Here is a 21,658-nt window from a genome sequence, read left to right as displayed (position 1 = left end):
TCTGTGTCACTAAGCTCGATTAGGCTCGCAAGCCTAAACGAGCCTTTATATAAAATAATTTATTAATATTTTTTTATATTAAAATAAAATATATTTACGGATTAGGGATTTAGGGTATTAGTAAACGAGCTTCTTAACGAGCTCGAGCCGAGTTTAAGCTTATTTAGGCACGTCAGACAAAAAACGAGCCAAGCCCGAGCCTAAATCGAGCTTGTATAATTATTTACGAGCTAGAGCCGAGCTCAGTACAAGAAGCTCGAATCGAGCCGAGCTCGAGCTCGAGCCTCACATAACTTAAACGAGCCCGAGCCGAGCCTGACCAGGCTCGGGCTCGGCTCGGCTCGTTTGCACCCCTATTTTCAGCTATTTGTTTTTGTACTTTATATTATCTGAAAATATTAACACAAGCATATCTCATTCGTTTAAAGTCAGATTGACATGCGGGTTTTTCCAGAGTGTATTTTAGAGTTTGTACATGATTTTAAACTCTAATTTTGTTAATTTTGGTTTCGTATTCAATGAGTTACAGTCCCCCAAAGTTGGGATATCAATATGAAAATTTTCAAAGTTCAACCCATTAAGTAGTAAGTAATTACCAAAAAATTCCGGTTTTTCCGGTACTAAACCTACTTTATCCGGTTCCAACCTACCCACTTTGATGTTTCCGGGTTTTCCGGTTCTAAACTCACTTTACCCGGAACCAAACCGGAACCGGTTCCTATATACCGGTCCGGTTTCCGGTTCTATAAAATCCCGTTAACCGGTTCCGGGTTTTCCGGGTCCAGGTCCATCCGGTCCAGGTTTGGACCCACTTTCATCCCTAGTGCAGACGGTGGATTAAGGAAATCATTAGTGATATGCCTAGAAGCACATAACATATTCAGTTAATAAGTCTGCTGAGAAAATGACATAAATGCTCTATAAACCATTTAGGGTTTACCCATTTAGTCTTTAAAGTTTTTATCGGGTTTTATGGGTCCCTAAACTAAAATATTAGTCTCTAAAATTTTTATCGAGTTTGATGAGTCCCTAAACTAAAATATGAACTGCTCTTCTAGTCCTATCAACATGTGCACAAACCAAAAAAAAACTTACTGTTGTAAAGCCAATATATATATATATATATATATATATATATATATATATATATATATATATATATATATATATATATATATATATATATATATATATATTCAATGATCAATTCACGGATTCCTGCTGAGAAAATGACATAAATGCTCTATAAACCATTTAGGGTTTACCCATTTAGTCTTTAAAGTTTTTATCGGGTTTTATGGGTCCCTAAACTAAAATATTAGTTTCTAAAATTTTTATCGGGTTTGATGAGTCCCTAAACTAAAATATGAACTGCTCTTCTAGTCCTATCAGCAGACCAAAAAAAACTCACAGCCCTGTAAAGCCAATATATATATATATATATATATATATATATATATATATATATATATATATATATATATATATATATATATATATATATATATATATATATATATATATATTCAATGATCAATTCAGGGATTTAGTTTATGCTTTTATTTAGATACGTAATGATTTTCGATTCTTGGGTTTAGATAGAGACTACGCCAACAGATAAGGTATCTGTTGGATTCTAATCGGTTGTTTCTTTGACATTTATGTTTTAGTTTTTGAAGACTTGAGAGAAATACCCACAAATCCACAAGATGAAGTAAAGAATCTCGCAAGCTCTGATTGGAAAGTTAAGCAAAGTGCTTCTTCATTTTGTTTCTATATACGGAGTCTGTAAAACTCTTGATCATGAGTTTTAATCCAACTGTTGAACAAGGATCGATGGCGCATTCTCGTTTCCGGTAATGGGTTGTGCTTTTTCATGTAATCGGTGATATATGTTTACCTAGAGATCCTAAAGTGAAAGAAACCGATAATGTGGGCACATTAGAAATCGCCGTGTTTTCACCCAAATATTCATACAAAGAAGACGATGGAGACGCAAATCAGAATCCCGAAGCAGGTATAACAAGGTTACGAAGGGTTTCAACAAAGTTTTCTACCACCAAATGGGTTTAGAATCGTTGTCATTCCAACAGGAAATTACAGGTTACAGTATTCGTATCTATCTCAAAGAGGCTACTACCCTCACGCCCTTGATAAAGCCAATCAAGAGAGTTTTTGCATTCACACGCCATTTGGATCAAACCCTAATGACCATTTCTTTGGGGTTTTTGATGGACATGGTGAATATGGTACTCAATGTTCTCAATTTGTGAAGCAAAAGTTATGTGAAAATCTCCTCAGAAACAGCCGATTTCATGTGGACCCTGTTGAAGCCTGTCATGCTACTTTTTTAACAACAAATTCTCAACTACACGCAGACAATAATGTAGATGATAGCATGAGTTCACAACAACCATTACTGTTTTAGTTCGTGGGAAGACACTTTATGTTGCTAATTCAGGCAATTCAAGAGCTATTATAGCTGAAAAAAGAGGGATAGAAATCGTGGCTGTTGATTTGTCAATATATCAAACTCCATTTAGAGAAGATGAGCTTGAAAGGGTTTAGATTATGTGGTGCAAGAGTTCTTACATTGAATCAGATTGAAGGGTTAAAGAATCCAGATGTGCAATGTTGGGACATCGAAGAAGTTGATGATGTTGATCCTCCTAGGTTATGGGTCCCAAATGGGATGTACCCTGGAACAGCTTTTCCAAGAAGTATTGGTGATTCGATTGTTGAAACAATTGGTGTTGTAGCAAATCCAGAAATTGTAGGAGAAAAAGAGTTTTGTTTGTACGAATTGATCCCTCAACTTAATTTTTTGGCTTTATGGGACACAATACGAGTTTTTTTTGTCTAAAATGTCACTGACCCGGCTATTACAAGCCGGGACTAAAAGAGCAAAGAACAGGTCATATCCTAGTTTAGGGACCCATAAAGCCCAACAAAAGCTTTAGGGACTAAATGAGTAAACCCTAAAAAATTTGTATGTCATTTTCCTTAAGTCTGCAAAAGGGTTTTAATATGTCTCAACTTGTTCACACTATATCATTTACATGATTTTTTTTCTTTTCTTCTAAATAGACGACAACTTTACATGATTTGGAAGCTCCTCTTATAGGCTATAATTAATAAACCTTTGTATTTTGTTTTGCTACTCTGAATCGCAACAAGTGCCTACAAAAACCCTAATAAACTCTTCAACATTCATCTTCACTACCATGATGATCGGACACTGTCCCTTCTGATGAAACCACCTCCTCCTGTAAGCTACTTTTACTTTCTGGTGGCAAAGATGGCGGATCTTGATCAGCAGGTGGTGGTGGTGGTGGTGGTGGTTGTAATGGTGCTGGTACATTGAGGTCTGGTTGGATACCTGAAGTAGAAGCAGCAGCATGTTCTTGTTCCTCGGGTTGATGGGTGGCATCTGGCAGCAATTGGCGGTGCTTCTTCTTCTTCTTCTTCTTGAACATCTGGCGGGGATCTTTAGGGCGGGAAGGCGGCAAACCGGGCGGAATAAATGGAGGAATGGTTGGCGGTTCATCTCCATATATCAACCTCACTGACTCTGCTATTGCAGAAACCGTTGGCGGCAGTTGAGGCTCTGGCGCCTGGGAAACACCTCCACCCCCAGTCCCAGTATCACCAACTGCATTACGAAGCCAATGTGGCAACTTGTTTTCCGGCAAGCCACTACCACTGCCACTGCCGCCAGCCCCATCAACATTTTCACCTTTCTGATTTGGCATTTTCAGATTCTGTTGCTGTAAAAAGTTGAGCGGAAACCTGTCAAGATTCCACGCTGGAATTTGCATGAAATGGTGGTTTTCCGGCAATCCCAGCTTCATTTGGGTGAGGTGGGGCTGTAAACCGGGCGGAGGAGGAGGAGGAGCAAACCGGATTTTATGCAAAGCCCGTTTCATCATTTCATCAGAGATCACAGGAAAACCAGAAGATTTTGAAGCTTTTGGCGGTGGAATATCCAAGATCTTGAGCTGTTCCTCCTCCCATCTTGCCGCCAGGTCTTCTGCCGTTCTAAATCTTGAAAATTTAAGGCGTGGGTCCCGAATCATGGCCTCCCAGCCACCTCGCCCATGTCTACGAACCCCAATCCACAAGAAATCAAGTTCCTCTTCTGACCAAAAATCTTTAACAAGTTTCCGTTTAACTGGATTACTTGATCCTGATCCCGTTCGCATCATTATGTTCTCGAGAACCCTGCGGTGGTTTTCCGGCAACATTGGGTGGTTTTCTGGGAACATGGTGGGAGGGGGAGGGGGAGGAGGGTGGTCCGTTTCTTGAAGGTTGTCTTTATGGAATCTGAAATTTGGAAACATTGGGATTGTGGGGAAAGAGGCACTTGATCTCCCCAAAGATAAACTGGCGAGAAAGTCCGTTTGGGGATGTGAAGAGAGGTTTTTGAGATGGGATTGGGATTGGGATTGGGAGGGTATATTGAAGGGTAATTTGGGCAATGCTGCTGCTGCTGCCATCATCATCTCATGATGAAGATATAAAGCATCTGCAGAGTTTTCTGAAGCCTGCACTCTTTTCCCTAGTGGTGGAACAAAGGTGTGCTACATTTTACCAGAATCCATCAATCATTAACAAAAGCGAAAAAGTAAAACCACTCAAAAAGACGTAGTTTTGAGTGGAAAGTAAATGAAGTGGTTGTTTTGTAGAGTTATTATACATACCGAAGTAAAGGGAGGTGTGTTTTGAGAGCAAGGTGCTAAGTGAAATGGGAAGTAGTCAAGGCCGGGGGGCCCCGGTGGTCTACTTGAACAAGACTCCATCAGCTTTGTGGGGGCATTTGGAGCACATAGCCCCAGAACCACAACACTTTGTTTTTCTTTTACCAACTCTTTTTCCTATAATAAAAAAACATTAAATAACAATATATATATATATATATATATATATATATATATATATATATATATCCGTACAACAACTGAAGGATGTACCTTTCCCGGATTTATATTTGGATGGGTGGGATCCAATGTCTTGTCTTGTTGGTGTTCTTCATTTTTTGCATCAATGGCTGTGGCTGGTCCCACACCATTCTTTTCTTGTGCAGGAGGAGGAATTGATTCTCTGAATATTTTCATCTGAGCCAGTCTTTGTTTTTGTCTGGCTCGAAGCTTACAACTGTAAAAAAAAAAACAATCCAAACCAAACAATTCATTATACCATAATGTATGAATAATCCCAATATAAAGATTTCAGATGTTTTTAATAATAATAATTTGTAAAAAAAAAAATGATATATTATTCAGTTTTAAAAGATAAACAACTCACTACTTAAGCTTTAGAGCTTTTCCTGCAGGTGTATACTCACGCTCTGGCTCTGGCTCTGGCTCTGGTTCGGGTTCCTCTTCCGCACCAGTCTGCAGATATAATAAAAATATTGAAATTATAAATCATAATATAGCAGGGTGAAGGTGTTCACTTCAAATCACTTTTGAAAAATAAGAGATAATTAATTCGGACATGAATGTCAACATGGTTATATATTAAATAAAGATATTATATGCCCAAAGATGGAATCATTTTTATCTTTTTGTTCAATATTCGTAGAATGTCATAGATACGATACAAACATAAATAAATAAATAATTAATAAAGAGAAAGTTAGGTAGGTAGGTACCTGATCTGTTGGGTGAAGGGGAGGATATGCTTCCCTATAGGAAACAGCTTTTCTTACCCTTTTCCCTCGACCAAGAGCTGCTTCCTCTTCACTCTGGTACTTCTCCCATCTAAACATCCACAATAATCACACTAACCAGTAACCACTAGATGCAAACAATACCAATACCGATGACAATGTACTAAACAAATGACATACCTGACTCTTAGAAGCCTATCCCATTCATTTTCATCAGTGGTAATATTATTATCCTCTTTCTTTTCTGAATTCTGGGGGGCAGTGCTACCATCAATAATTGTTGAAGGTGATTCCGTTCCTCCTTGTTCTTCTGTTGGTTCATCATTCCAATCCAGAGACTAATTGGAAATACAATCAAAACATAAGAAGAATTAACAAAATAATTTCATTACACATAACAATAATGCATTCTAAGTTTGTAGTAAGCATGTGGCCACAATAAAACCATGAGCGATCATATTTCCCAAACTTGGATATGATTCTTTTTTGTTTCTTTAACTAAATCCATTTTGTCATCTGCTACTCTTTTTTTTTATAAAGGTGTGTGTGTGTGTGTGTGTATATATATATATATATATATATATATATATATTAAGTTTGCATTATTGTGTAACAAATTAATTAACTAAAATTAATTATTTTGAGTAAGTGCCATTATTATTTTTTTCATAGTACTTGATACACATTTATCACAACTTAAACATATATACAATTTACCAAATAACTGCAACTATAATATTTGTTCATGAAAGATGATTAGAGCATCTATACTAAAAAGCAATAATGGAACAAAATTTCATACCAATGGAACCAATTGTGAAACTTGGTTACTAGTTACTGACTGCTATGCATCCAGTTCAGTCACATATTTTAGATAAGGGGTATTATGGGAATTCAGCAGAAATACGAAGCATCTTGTAAGTGGTGTGGGGGGTAGTTTGGGGATTTATGCTATTTAGTTTGTTACCACAATGACTTATAAAAGGGCAGAGGGAATGAGTGTAGGCCCTGAAATCTGGTCCAGTACCTTGGGAGAGAACTAGACCCTCAAAATTCTAGTAAAATCATTAGGGTTTGATTGTGTTGTTCTTTTGAGTATTTCAATACAGTAAACTTTTGTACTTTGTTCTTGTTTTGATTTCATTCTCTAAGTCAGTTCATAGCAGTGAAATGTTTCAACATATTCACAACATTGAAACAAAACTAAAACTTGGTTAACTACCCATTATAGCATTGTACTTTGAATTTGTTTCTTATTAGGACATTATATATACTTTTATTTATTTGTCTATTATAACATCTTACTTTTCTTCCTATTACAGCGTTTTGCTTTCAGCTTTTTTTCTTATTAATACAGTTTACTTTGAAAAATCTACCCAAATATAGCATTGTGCTCTCAACATTTTTCTTATTATAGCAGTCAAAAATTGGTTTGTATTAAGATGACACTGCTATAACTGGGTAGATTTTTCAAATTACAGCACTGTAACTAGAAGAGATGAAAGTAGGATCCTATGATAAACAAATCAAGTGAAGTACATTGCTATTTCTCGCATTTAACCTACCATTTTCTACTTATTCAAATCACAAGTAAGCATAATATATTTCAAATTTTGTACATACCTTCACCGAGCCAAGCATATCATTCTCCATATCTCCTTCCCCATTATCAGTCAAACTTGAGTCAACATTGGATCGATCAAGCAGCTTCAAAATAGCAGTTTCATCCCACACAATCTTATTACTCCCATCCCTGCACTTATCCTGGTACACATCACCCAAACCACCACTCCGCTTCTTATTCTTCTGCTCCAAATCCACACCACTGTTTTCACCATCAAAAAGCTCTTCAGTTCCCCATTTTATAATATCTTCAACCTCCTTTTGAGACCCCGACTTATTCACAAAAAGATGATCAAGCATCAGTTTCTTTTTAGCAAGCTGCAAGATTCTCTCCTCAACACTAGCCCGAACAAAAAGCCGATATACAAGAAGCCGATTTGATTGCCCGATTCTATGTGCCCGATTCATGGCTTGGATATCAGCATGTGGATTGAAATCAGAATCATAGATTATAACTGTGTCAGCAGTTGCCAAATTGATTCCCAGCCCACAAGAACGGGTTGATAACAAAAACACAAACCTACTTTTATCTTGATTAAATCTTGCAATCGCCATCTGTCGATCCGAAATCGATACCGACCCGTCGACCCGTTCGAATGTTTTCGGCCCGAATTCGATGTTCAAGTAATCTTCAAGAATATCCAAAAGTTTTGTCATTTGTGAAAATATAAGAACCCGGTGACCTTCTTTGTGCAAAATCTTGAGCATGGAATGAAGCAAACTTAGCTTTGCAGAAGCTTTGATCCGCATTTCGTGAAGAAACTCGATTGGCCCGGAATTCAATTCCGGTTCCGTCCCCGGAATCAGATACGGATGGTTACAAACTTTTCTCAATTGCATTACGATGTTCAACATCGATTGCTGTGGGCCCCGCGGAGCCCCGTTTCCGATGTTCCTCAAAACGTGATAATTTTTGGTTAAAATGGCGCGATAATATTCCGATTGAATAGACGATAATTCGACCGGAACCACCTGTTCGGTTTTCGGGGGAATATTTTGCATCACGTCCTTTTTAAGCCTTCGAAGCATATGAGGTGCAACAAGTTTCTTCAATTCGTTTACTTTTTCAGCCATTGTCAGATCACTAAACTTATCTTCAAATGAAGTTAAACACGGGAATGAATCCGGTTGCAGGAAATTTAACAAATTATACATCTCCCCGAGGTTGTTTTGAAGAGGGGTCCCGGTTAGAAGCACCCGATGTTGAAAAGAAAACGTATTTAGCAAACTAAAAAGCTTACTCTCCGAGTTTTTTAACCTATGCCCCTCATCCACCACAAGAGCTTCCCATGGGATCCCACGTAAATGAGTCGCATCTGCTAAAACCATTTCATAAGTTGTTAAAAGAACATTGAATTTATAACTATTTGTGTTCTTTTTCTTCCCATTTGGATCATTTCCATGCCATTCATACTCACGGATTAGGGTTCTTGCCCGGGCACACCCATGATACTCGATAACATTAAGATACGGGGCCCACAACGAGAATTCAGCCATCCAATTGGGCATTGTGGAAAGCGGGACCAAAACTAGGGATGGTAAACGGGCTTTAAATTCAAAGTATAAAGATGACAAAAAAGCAGACGCTGATATCGTTTTCCCGAGCCCCATCTCATCTGCAAGAATTACGTTTTTACCCTTTGACCAACACTTTCGCAACCAGTTTAATGCTTCGAGTTGATGAGGGAACAATGTCCCACCAAGCTCTTTCGGCTGCTCGATGAGACTCGCCACGTCACCATGGGTCGGTCCACGTGCGCGTGCGGGACCACCATCTTTTTCAGCCACTTGTTGCTCAAATTGGTTGAATAAATCGATAAGATGACGGGATTCTGTCATTATGGGCGAATCGGTCTTTTCCCATGTGCATTCATCGTAAGGAAGACCAGTCCATTTTATGAAAGCTTCAGGAGATTGATCTTTAGATGAACGAAGAGCAATCACCCGATGGGGTATTTTCCATTTTTCTTCACAAATGTTTATCAATGTTCTTCCATATTTTGCAGTGTAGTTGTCAAGTTTCCTTTTTGCCATAGCTTTTAACTCAGATTCAGGTACCCATGTATTATGTATATGAGACTTTCCAGCCCATTTGACTAGTAACTCATAAGAAATTGAGGGTAAAGATTCTTTTTTCTCATGGCTTTCAAAAGCTTCAATCTTTACATCAACCTTTCCCTCTACATCTTCAATTGGTTTTGGAATCTTTCCATCCATATCTTCAGTTGGTTTTGCTAAATCACTTGAAATGTTTACATCAATCTTTCCATCTACATCTTCGGTTGGTTTTGCTAAATCATTTGAAATCATTCCATCCACATCTTCTGTTGGTTTTGCTAAATCATTTGAAATCTTTCCATCTACATCTTCTGTTGGTTTTGCTAAATCATTTGAAGCATCTTTATTGGAATCATCCATGACTTGATTCATTGAATCTGTGACATTCTCTTCACTATTCTCAGTTATTTCAGTGCCCCCATTAGGTATGTCATTAGTTGAAGGATTTGTCTCATTGGCTTGAATTCGACAACCTAATACCCGTTCAACCTGCAAAATATATGAAAATATCTATATAGTAGTTACAAGAACATCTAAAAAGATATAAACTTAAAAAGGTAAAATATAAACTTAAAAAGGAAAACTATTTGCCTATTCGAACATATTACTGCTTCAAGAACATCTAAAAAGATCCAATAAATTCCAACAGGAAAAAGCAAATAAGTTTTAAGGAATTAATACCTCATCTTTAAATTTGATATCAAGATTTTCACTTCTTATGTTTTTTGACAAAGATTTGGCCTTTGCATGCTTAATTGCCTTGCTTTTGACTTGTTTGACTTGAGAACTGCTCGATTCCAAATGTTCTTTAGCTTCATGTTTTCGAGGCTTCTTTTTGACATCATCAGAAGGAACTTTCCACTTTCTTTTCAGGGATTTAGTGACACTTTCTACAGCAAGAACAACTTCCTTCTTTTGAGGGTGACCCTGATCCCCCTCATGTTTTTCATCATCTATCTGAGATACTTTATCGGTTTTTGCAGATTTAATTTTACTTTTTGATTTTTTACTTGTACTACCCTTTGTTTTTGCTCGCTTTAAGGTAGGATTGAGATTGTCTGTGGTCTCGAGTGAGTTGTCTTTTTGACAACAGGTTGGGCATTTCCACTTCCCTTCCGGTATTTGCTTAACCACAAATAGTTTCAAGAAAAAAGATATAAAGTAATTAATATCCACCCAACAACTGACATCATTAAATAAAAAAACATTACAAGAAATGCATGAATAAAGTAAATAGAAACCTTAAGAGGCGGATCCAAGCACTCAATATGATAGGTCCTGGGACAGCTGTCACAACAGAGCAAGTCGCCCCCAAGATCACATACAACACATTCATAATAGTACTGGTGGAAAAATGAAAATTCACGAATATTAATATAAATACAGACACACACACACATGTATAGATGTAGGGCTAAATGAAAGAACCAGGTACTTATGTTCATTTATTTGTGTATTATATAATCCTACTTTCATTTCATTCTGTTACAATACAACATTGTATCCGTCAACTTTTTTCTTATTATACTTTGAAAAGTCTACCCAATTAAAGAATTGAAAATGACACTGTTATAACTAGGTATATTTTGCAGAGTACAACGTTGCAATAGGAAGAAATGAAAGTAGAATGCTATAATTTAAAAAAAAAAAAAAAATCAATGAAAGTGTGTTGCTATTTCATGCATTTAGCCTAATGTATATGAAGGAGAACTGACCCCATCGTTTCCTTTTTCCTTGACAGGTGTTCGATCAGAAGAGGTGTCTGGTTTTAACTTCCCTTTGGATGAAGTAGTTGTGTGTGATTCCGATGCTAAAGAATCAGTTGTGTTGCCATTGGACTTCACTGACCCTGAAGAAGTCTTTTTCCTTTTTCGCTTCAAAACCCAGTTTCCATTGATGATGTCATCAGTTGGCAAATCGTTATTTTCCATTTTAGGATCCAGATCTTCCATTTTGTGTTGAGGGTGACACAAGGCATCAGCAGATCACTACTAAACCTCTCATTTACTACAAAATACATGAATAACATTGAATGAAAAAAAAAAAAAAAAAAGATCACATAAATGCAGTGAGAGCAATGCAATTGGATACAAGCTTTGAATGAAAAGTAATTTGATTTGGAGACCAAGGAACATCGACATAGAACAACACCAAATATTGGATTTAGTTATTCATCAAGCGCCCATGGCAGGAAGCAAACATTTCAACAAATTTCCTTATATACAAGTTGTGAATCAAAGTATCGGATATGATTTCAAAATGGAAACATTTTCATATCAGAGTTGAGAACTCACAAGGAAATCTGAAAACAAGTATCCTAATAAACTTGCCAGCAGCTCTCACGAATGGTCAAAGCCAATTTGAGTAGATCCTGTTTCTATATCAAGCACATACATTCAATAGTTTCATTACTAAACCCAAAACCCCAAATCAGTAAAAGCCTAATTAGGAAAACCCAGATGATTAAATTTAGGGACAAAAAACAGCATAATTCACTTCAATCAAGCAATAAACAGCTCATCTTGAACATATCACCAACCAAATAACAAAAAAACAAGTAAAGAACAACTTACGGTCTTTTAATTGATCGGAGAACAACAGGAAGTCGATGGATTCAAGAGAGAGAGGTTTGCGGGTGCGTATGGGTATGCTAGGGCACGAGACGAAAAGGGGGAAGAAGAGAATAAATAGAAAGAGAAAGAGCGTATGATACGGATTCGGCGGGGGTTGAGGTGGTCTTTATATCGCTCATCTCATACTCATTAATAGAGAAATGTGAATGAAAGTTTCGAATTAACACAACACCCAACACACACTCTCTCTGACATGGGTTTTTGTGTGTGTGTGTGTTTTGTTGTGAAGAGAGGGACTCCGGGGAAAGAGAAAAGGACTCCTCCTTTAACCAATCCCCTCCTGCCACGTGGGTCCGCCAGGACGATGTATCACTCCCCACCCCACCAGACTCATCTCTCTCTCTCTCTCTTCACGCGAGCCCACACACCCACTTCCCATTTTTCACGTTCATCGTCTTCTACTTCTTCCATGACTAGAGAGAGAAAGTGCGCCTGAATGCTTCTTCCTGTCATCATCACCACAAAGTCCATGTGTTGTGTTTGAGTTTTTGTATTCTGAAATTTGTTTTTCTTTTTAGGGATTGGATTAGGATTTGAAGTATATAGAATAGCCATAGGAGTGGGGTTACCTTCTTCTATCACCCTCGAATAGCTATTTCTGGTGTGATTTGGGACATGGATGATGGATTGGAATCGGATGGTAACCCATAGTTATCGAACTTGGTGTTTGAGATTTAGTTTACAACTAACTTCCTGTTTTGTCGATTTTGTCTCTAGGGTTTTTGTTTTTCTATTGCGGAATTTGATTTTTATATTGATATGATCAATATTTATATATTCTTTTTCAAAAAATTTACAACAGAAAACAAAAAGAGAAAAAAAAAAACATAAGAAAAAGAGATTTAGTCTTTTAAAGAAGATAAAGTGTTGTGATAATATGCTATACCAGCGCTATAGTGTTTTGCGGTATTACTGAATTGTCATTTTAAAATAAGGTTTGCGAATAGCGGTGATGCTATTATCGGCGTTATAATTTCATACACATTGAACTACTTTTATAAAGAAAAAACCGATTGTGGGCTATTTCAATATTAAATCTGTATTTTTTTAAATTGTTCATTATACTTTTGTTTTAATAAGTCCAAATAATAAATCTAATTAATTACAAACTACAAAGCAATAAATGAAACTGTCATTTTAAAATAAGGTTTGCGAATAGCGGTGATGCTATTATCGGCGTTACAATTTCATACACATTGAACTACTTTTATAAAGAAAAAACTGATTGTGGGCTATTTCAATATTAAATCTGTATTTTTTTAAATTGTTCATTATACTTTTGTTTTAATAAGTCCAAATAATAAATCTAATTAATTACAAACTACAAAGCAATAAATGAAACTGTCATTTTAAAATAAGGTTTGCGAATAGCGGTGATGCTATTATCGGCGTTACAATTTCATACACATTGAACTACTTTTATAAAGAAAAAACCGATTGTGGGCTATTTCAATATTAAATCTGTATTTTTTTAATTTGTCCATTATACTTTTGTTTTAATAAGTCCAAATAATAAATCTAATTAATTACAAACTACAAAGCAATAAATAAAACTGTCATTTTAAAATAAGGTTTGCGAATAGCGGTGATGCTATTATCGGCGTTACAATTTCATACACATTGAACTACTTTTATAAAGAAAAAACCGATTGTGGGCTATTTCAATATTAAATCTGTATTTTTTTAAATTGTTCATTATACTTTTGTTTTAATAAGTCCAAATAATAAATCTAATTAATTACAAACTACAAAGCAATAAATGAAACTGTCATTTTAAAATAAGGTTTGCGAATAGCGGTGATGCTATTATCGGCGTTACAATTTCATACACATTGAACTACTTTTATAAAGAAAAAACCGATTGTGGGCTATTTCAATATTAAATCTGTATTTTTTTAATTTGTCCATTATACTTTTGTTTTAATAAGTCCAAATAATAAATCTAATTAATTACAAACTACAAAGCAATAAATAAAACTGTCATTTTAAAATAAGGTTTGCGAATAGCGGTGATGCTATTATCGGCGTTACAATTTCATACACATTGAACTACTTTTATAAAGAAAAAACCGATTGTGGGCTATTTCAATATTAAATCTGTATTTTTTTAATTTGTCCATTATACTTTTGTTTTAATAAGTCCAAATAATAAATCTAATTAATTACAAACTACAAAGCAATAAATGACAACTTCTGTTTCTCAGTCTCTTTTTGTACTTAAAAACCACGAACGACTTGAGTTGCAATAACATTTTGACATTTTTTAGTTTTCATATTAATATATTAGAATATTATATATATATATATATATATATATATATATATATATATATATATATATATATATATATATATATGGTTTATGTGATGTTCTTATATGAATTCTATATAGTATTAATACTCTAATATATATAAACCTTGTATAAATATATATTATAAATTACACATAATATTAGAAAACCACTATATCACCGCTATACCACCATAATAACTGGGATTTCAAATAGTGACATGTGACCGCTATTGAAATTTCGACCGAGATAACTGTTTAGGTTATAATACACAAAATTTGAACAACGATATAATAAATATTTACATAAGAATTACACCTTCTAAAATTATAACGTTGGTTAAATCCAAAAAATAATAATTAATTTTCGTATTATAATATTACTTTATAGTTTATAGATGAAATTAATTGAGCATTGAATTTTGATAAGTCTATTTATTATAAAAATGATCCAAGAAAGTTACATTACACTAAATTCATCAATAATTTGATTGATTTTCACCATCGATTCTTTATATATACGAGAGATTTTCTACAATGCTCATTTGAAAAAATTCATGAGAGATTGTTCTTATAGAAATAAAGTTCTTTTTTAAAACTGCTTCTAAAATCAAGATTTTAAAGACAAATTTCGTGACTTTACAATATTACAAAGATAAAAATTTGAACTATGTAAATATGATATTCATTTTTATTTAAGATGCTAATATTTTTTAACTAAACAAACTAAAATTATTTACGCTTTGTACATAAAAAGTAAAAGGATGAGTTAAAACCAAAATTTTAACCTACCTTGTAGAAATCGAAAACATTTGAAATGTAAAAAATAGAACTAAATTTAAATTCATTAATGAAATAAGTGTTACACATAAAACACTTGCCCAACATTCAAAAGGGTCTCATGAGGAACATTAAAGATCACACTATGCTCCCTGCAAATCTTTCTCAAAAAAGCATAAATATAATCAATCGAAATCCTCTTATAAAACCTCGAACCCCGCCTAGCTGTCACCACCGTGTTCCCCATTATATGCACCACTCCGGCCGCCCTACAGCTCAACAAAAACTCCATCTCATCCACCTCCGTATGACTGCTCGTTCTCCCGGAAGACATCCCCGCCGCCATGTTTTCCGGCAAGATACAGTCACCAACCGATGAACACGTTTCATTTTCCGGCGAACACACGGTTTTCTGGCCACCGGAAAACACACTATACTCATCGGAATCCGAGCAACCTTCCATCATCGATTCAAGTCTTATAAACAAGAAAAGATTATCGAAAAGTTTCTTCTCAAATTCATCGTCTTTTTTATGCAAATCTTTGTATCCATACCTCGCTACACATCTAAAAATATGGAAATTTTTCGGCCCGATTCGTTTCACAAGGAACCGTTCATCTTCGGGGACCGTGTAAACCGGGAGATATTTCACGCAGACAAACACAACCACCGAATGGATGGCGGGTAAATTTGTTACCAAATGTGAGAAAATATGCGGGACCCCACTTGCGAGCTCGGTGTACACAAGCCCGACACCAGGGACACGGACTAGACCAAGGCTTGGGCCGAGACCGAGGATCCATGCCATTGAGATTTTACTATGCATTTCGAATTCGTATCTTTTAAGGGTTCCGTAATGCCAGATGTACATGATGAGAAGGAATACTCCGGCGATCACGAGTGGGACCCACCCGCCTTGGTTGATTTTGAAAAGGACGGATGAAAAGTAGGTGCATTCAACTATGAGAGAGAGTGCGGTGAATATGAATACGAGAATCCAATGACATCGCCACACAAGCAACATGATTAAGATCATGAGGAATGTTGTTACGAGCATCACCACGACAACTGCGGTGCCTATAATCACATGGAACATGTGAGCGGGCAATCGAAACAAGTTTAGTTTTCTAGGGCTATTTCGTTATGATGAAGATGACGAGGGCATTTATGTCTTTTGTACACACGGAAGAGCTCGTGTCCCACCTTTTTGGGTGGGACAAAAACTTGCAATTTTTACCCCATTGATATCAGTTTTGGTTCCAGTCTAATCTAATGCACGCCAAACACAGTACAACCTGTTTTGTCATGTCCTGCCATGTGTAGGACAAAACAGTCCTGTAGTGCGTTTAGAACCGATATCAATGGGAAAAAAATTGCAACCCAACAAGGTGCGACAAGAACTCGCTCTTGATCTCTCGTCTGTGCAAAAGACGTCTGAATATCCAAAATAACCCTAGAAAGCTTTTCCAAGTAGTTTCTCCATTTGTTACGCATACTCACCATAAGCATTGCCGATCTGGCTTTGATTTTTGAATCCAACGGTTACAACGATACAGAGAACCATAAGAATCCAATTGATATCAGGAACATAAATCTGCCCCAAAAATTTCTTTGATGTATGAACAACTTTGATTCGAGGAAAGCAGCCGAGTGCATTAGCCTGCTTAATTATAGAAAAAGTAGCAGATATAGTAGCTTGACTCGCAACTATAGCAGCCAGAGTTGCAATAACAAACATCGGCCAATATATTCCATCTGCACTATTACAAAAAACTTCTATTACAGTTTCAGTAAAAAAAAATAAAAAAATCAGCAACCCCTGAGCTGACCCACACTGCCCAGATGTAAATCAGGTACACAGGACCCCACTATTTCGCCAGTATTCACATTGGAACTAAAACTCCCACAATGTGGGTGGCTACATGGATAATTTAAGATTATTTATAGTAGAAAATTGGAAAAAAAATATGTATAACCTGGTATAGAGCGATAAAAGGCATCGTACACATGTTCTTTGTTCTTCATAAGGTAGGCTGCTTGTCCACAATAAGCAAGAAGAAGGCAAGGAAACACAACAACTGTAAATGCCAGCTGGATTGCTGAAACTGGAAAATGAGCAAGGTCTGCAAAAAGTGCCTCCGTCCCTACAATTTTTGGTTCGTAAGATTCCATGGAATTGGTTGGAACTGGAATGGAATACGATTCCATTCCGATCCCGAGTGAATAACTGAATACCTACCTGTGATGCTGAGCATGATTCCACCGAGGGAAATCCAACCATTTTTACCACGTCTTTTAAAGTAGTGGAATATATATACGGGTGAAAAAGCACGCAAAATTCCTTTATCATATTTGCAGATGTTGAAAATTCCAATTCCTCCGATTAAGAGAAACCAAAGCAACACGATTGGAGCAAAAAGCCATCCTACTTTGTCTGGACCATAATGTTGTAGGCTAAACAAGAATAATAATATGATAACAGAAACTAGTACTACAACATCTACAACAAAGAACAAAATGAAAACATAGAGATTTTTAGAAAGAAGAAAAAAAAAAGGTAACAAAAAATTCTTTCTATAAATAGAAGCAAAATATTGACCTACCGTTACTCATCCTAGGGTGGTCTATCTTGATACCTCCAGAAGCTGATAAAACTGGTGAAAATACATATTATGGTTAAAAACATTTCACAACTAATGAAAAAATAAGATACATAAGATCAAGAACTCCTATATCTACAGATCATCATTAAAAACAAATCAGAATTAAGAAAATTAAACCAGAAATAAAGATTCTTTTTAACCTACGCAAATATTTTATCTAGAAAAAAGGTGATATCATATATATGGAATAAAAAAACTAGATGGAAAATATTTGTGGAAAATTAATGCATATTTTAAGGATAAACCTATTAAATTCATAATAATAGTCTTCGTTTTTCATCTTCCAGATGACTCAATTCTCTTAAAGCAATTAAAATTGCAATTATTTTGTCAACTTTCAGCCAAAAATGAAAGCGTACCCTACAAAAATAATGTTGCATTAACTCTAATTAAGGTCAACTGCATCAAAAAGAAGCCGGATTTTAAAAGGTGATACAAACATTACGTATTAATAAATAGAAGTACTAGAAGAGAAGCAAAAATGTTTTACATGAAGATAAAAGTAAAAGCAAAATACTTTCCTTTTTGAAAATAATTAGTATGATGATAATGTTACCTGAAATAGCAGGAGTAAGAATTCCATCTCCAATAACCATACAAGTGCCAACAAGGACAAGTAAAAGAAGGGCATTCTTTCTAAATGTATGTGCTTCCAACCATCTTTTTGTTTTTGCAGCAAACGATTGCTTATGAATTGTGTTTCGACTATAAGTTGTCAACTCTTCATCAGTTCGATGTTGATTAGGAATTGTATTAACTTTTGCATGTCGACATAATAATGAGTAAAGAGCAAAAGTCCCCCCTACAAAATAATTAACAAATTCAGTGGTTGACTTGTCAAGACAACATGATCATAAAGGATAGTGTTTGTATTTCTTTAATCCATTTTGACTTTTTCCTTTTGTAACCCATACAGATCAGGACCCACATGTCTATTTTTCAGTATACAAAGCTGAAAAGTCAACTATGAAGGAAAACAAGTAGAATCCAACATGGAGATAAGGAGTGATGTTGAACTCTTCAACTTTGAAGACTTTATGATTATAAAATCAATGTAGTTGAAAGGGATGATTAAGATTTAGGAGGTGAGATACAGAATTACAGATACCTCTAGGAAGGAAGCATTATGACACCAAATCATTATAGTAAACAACTAGGTTATTTTCACAGCTCAAATCTAGCCTGCAAAAAGCATCACAGAAAGAGCCAATGAGGATAGATGTTGGAATGGAATTGAAAGAAATCACGGGATTAGACAAAGACAAAGACAAAGAAGGAATCTGTTAAGTGTTAAGTAAAGAACGGATAGAAATAGATTTCAGACTCATGAAATGAAAGAAATCACTTGGATTAGACAAAGACAACGAAGGAATCTGTTAGTGAATACCATTGATCCATCAAGATCAATGCAGATTGAAGATTTGAAGTCCAGAAAGTGGAAAGAAGCAGATTCAGTGAGAAATACACATACTTTCACACCCTCTTTTATGCAACAAATGAAAATATGATAAGGTATTTGTGGTTTTTGAGTCATAAAAACATCTCTACAAAACTGCTAAAAGGAAGATTGTGTGTAGGGTTACCCCCCTTTTACCACTAGGGCAAGCATGTGGGGACCACAACAAGGCCTTTTAACCAACAATATGATGTGGAACAATGTTATATGTCAATGTTCATTGTTACTATGCCTCATGAAAGTATACATAGCATGTCATAATGGTGCAATTCAAAGTTAAACAAACAATAGTGTTCAAATTTAAATTATTACATAAACCCAAAAATAATAAAAGATACATAAATAAGTAATAATAAAAAGTAGAGAAATAGGTACCTTGACCATTGTCATTTGCACGACAGACGATGAAAACATATTTAATGAGTGGCACAAGAGTAAGAGAATATATGATCAAGGAAAGTGCCCCAATAACATCCTCTGTATCATCAATTCCTTTAGGAAATGTATTGTAGAATACGTATAGAGGAGAAGTTCCCAAATCTCCATACACAACTCCAAGACTTTGAAATGCAAGTCGAAGAAGTAATATAACTGAGAATTTCTGCATTTGACACAATAGTTTATCATCAAAAACTACAACAAGAAACACAATCAAAGTCAAAAGTATGTGACCAGTTTTTTTAAAATAGTAGGGTATTTAACATATATGACCAATAGTGTAAACTACAATAATCATAGTGTTTCCCTTCAATGACTTTCTCAAGCTTAATAAAGAAAACCCATTTGATAATCAATTAATCTCAACGCCAATGAGTTTAAAGTTTAAGCTTCAAACCTCTGCCACGTGAATTTAAGGGGCATTATGATTAGGGAATCTAGCTTTTCTTTCATACAACACAAGCAGAAAAGAAAAGTTGAGTTGAATCCCTAATCAACCTGCTGACTACAAGAACAAGGAATGACGAAAACAGAAACAAGATTGACCCATATGGAAAAGAAAATTAAAAGAATCTACGAAAGCTGTATTCATGAGAGAGAGATTAACCCCCAAAAAGCAAAAGCATTGAGAAAAAGAAAGTGGCATAAAGTTACCTTTTCTCTGTACATATTCTTGAGCCTACCAGCCTCTTCGTCCATTGGCTGATCGATCTTCTGCTCCAAAGCCCATATGCCACCTTCGTTTTCGATCTCTTCAGTCAGATCCATTTCAATTCTCTGACCCAAGATTGAAGCAACACCAACAAAGAAATCGATGGACTTGAACACACTTCACCTAAATGGCTAAAATTGAGTTCAATTAAAACCACAAAATGAAATTCAGTCTTATCGCGTACTCTGTCTGTATATATACGTACTGAAGCAACTAAAAGGAGAAATACGAACTGAGAAATCGTTGGTTTAAATTGAAACCCAATTCAACTGAACTTTAATTCTCAATCTCTCAAATTAAACTAACCCTCAAAGTGACCCGCAATTTTATTGCCCACTTTCTCTCTAGCGAGTAACCTGAGCAGAAACATGGGTTCAGATTAACTTGATTATCAATGGATCAGACTCGAATTGAACAACCGACATGGCAAAACTCAAGTTTATCACTTCCTCTCAAGTGGGGTAAGCAGCTCTGACAAGAATATTGAATTATATCTCTTCGAGAAAACTAACCAAAAGAACTTGATTCAAATTTAGCGTCGATTTTCTTCTAGTCTTTTTTAGGTTCCGGGTTGGGCGTCCAGCATGGAATATGGACGACGAAAATGGAATAGAAAAAAAGGAAACCGCCTATGGCTATGCGGCAAAGGGAAAATAGTATCCGAAAACGAAGGTTGTGTGGTCATCCTAGATCACTGAATATCTTTTATTTGTTTATATAATAAACAAAAACTACACATAAATAGTATAAAATCTTTGCGATTTCTTAAGATTTGCATGTTTTGTATCTAATTTTTTCATTATACACATTATATATATTAAATACCAAAATGGATTTGTGAAGGAGATTTACCATTCATTGCAAATGTTATTTCCAGAACAAATTTTTTAAGTTCAAACTAAATTACAACTTTGACATCAAAAAATACCAGCTTTATATTTACTCTTTATTTGGAAATAGAAATTTTGTTTCTCACAATAACATATTTTCATATTTACTTTCTTTCCCCTCAATTAATTTTCATCAAACAGTTTTTAACCTTCATAATTTTTTGACAAAACTTCAAAAATGGTCCCTGTGGTTTTCGAAAATATCAAGTTTAGTCTCTAAGTTCAAAAAACCTCACAGATGGTCCCTGTGGTTTCAAAAATTTTAACATTTAGTCCTTCCGGCTAACTCCGTTACCATTTAGCCGTTAAGTCAGGGGCATTTTTGGCATTTCACTACACAATGACCATTTATGAGGTTTTCAATTACTTGTTTTTAAATAAATAAATAAATAAAATTTAATATGCAAGGGTCCCACCTCTCTCTCTCTATGTGTGTGTGTAAAT

General features: G+C 35.4%; 2 protein-coding genes and 1 pseudogene across 6 annotated transcripts; 1 reads left to right on the top strand and 2 right to left on the bottom strand.

Moving 5' to 3' along the window:
- The first annotated feature begins 2,023 nt into the window (after positions 1-2,023).
- Positions 2,024-3,028, top strand: LOC111908943 (protein phosphatase 2C and cyclic nucleotide-binding/kinase domain-containing protein-like; annotated as a pseudogene).
- LOC111908951 (protein CHROMATIN REMODELING 4) lies at positions 2,973-12,707 on the bottom strand. Of its 3 annotated transcripts, none has more exons than XM_052769502.1 (12): positions 12,555-12,707; positions 11,926-12,431; positions 11,068-11,359; positions 10,594-10,695; positions 10,034-10,477; positions 7,295-9,841; positions 5,852-6,009; positions 5,654-5,762; positions 5,305-5,393; positions 4,971-5,154; positions 4,701-4,874; positions 2,973-4,580 (listed from the first exon to the last, which is right to left on the bottom strand). In XM_052769502.1, the coding sequence occupies exons 3-12, from the start codon at positions 11,302-11,304 to the stop codon at positions 3,204-3,206; spliced, it is 5,421 nt and encodes a 1,806-aa protein (XP_052625462.1). In that variant the 5' UTR covers positions 11,305-11,359; positions 11,926-12,431; positions 12,555-12,707; the 3' UTR covers positions 2,973-3,203. The 3 variants fall into 3 exon arrangements, with proteins under 3 accessions (XP_052625462.1, XP_052625464.1, XP_052625463.1); XM_052769504.1 differs by adding an exon at positions 11,647-11,729 and having other exon boundaries at positions 11,926-12,701; XM_052769503.1 differs by having other exon boundaries at positions 11,926-12,480; positions 12,555-12,699.
- Positions 12,708-15,102: 2,395 nt separating this feature from the next.
- Positions 15,103-21,011, bottom strand: LOC111908952 (potassium transporter 10). Of its 3 annotated transcripts, none has more exons than XM_023904737.3 (9): positions 20,530-21,011; positions 20,267-20,455; positions 19,550-19,775; positions 18,275-18,520; positions 17,659-17,709; positions 17,295-17,555; positions 17,032-17,199; positions 16,556-16,810; positions 15,103-16,132 (listed from the first exon to the last, which is right to left on the bottom strand). In XM_023904737.3, exons 2-9 carry the CDS (start codon positions 20,378-20,380, stop codon positions 15,138-15,140), a joined length of 2,316 nt encoding a protein of 771 aa, XP_023760505.1. In that variant the 5' UTR covers positions 20,381-20,455; positions 20,530-21,011; the 3' UTR covers positions 15,103-15,137. The 3 variants fall into 3 exon arrangements, with proteins under 3 accessions (XP_023760505.1, XP_023760509.1, XP_023760512.1); XM_023904741.3 differs by having other exon boundaries at positions 20,631-21,011; XM_023904744.2 differs by lacking the exons at positions 20,267-20,455; positions 20,530-21,011 and adding an exon at positions 18,827-18,900 and having other exon boundaries at positions 19,550-19,688.
- Positions 21,012-21,658: the final 647 nt, after the last annotated feature.

The sequence above is a fragment of the Lactuca sativa genome, chromosome 3 (assembly GCF_002870075.4).
Source record: "Lactuca sativa cultivar Salinas chromosome 3, Lsat_Salinas_v11, whole genome shotgun sequence".
In the NCBI taxonomy this organism is placed as follows: Eukaryota; Viridiplantae; Streptophyta; class Magnoliopsida; order Asterales; family Asteraceae; genus Lactuca; species Lactuca sativa.
Note: the sequence above shows the minus strand (reverse complement) of the source record. Positions and strands in the feature narration are given on the sequence as shown.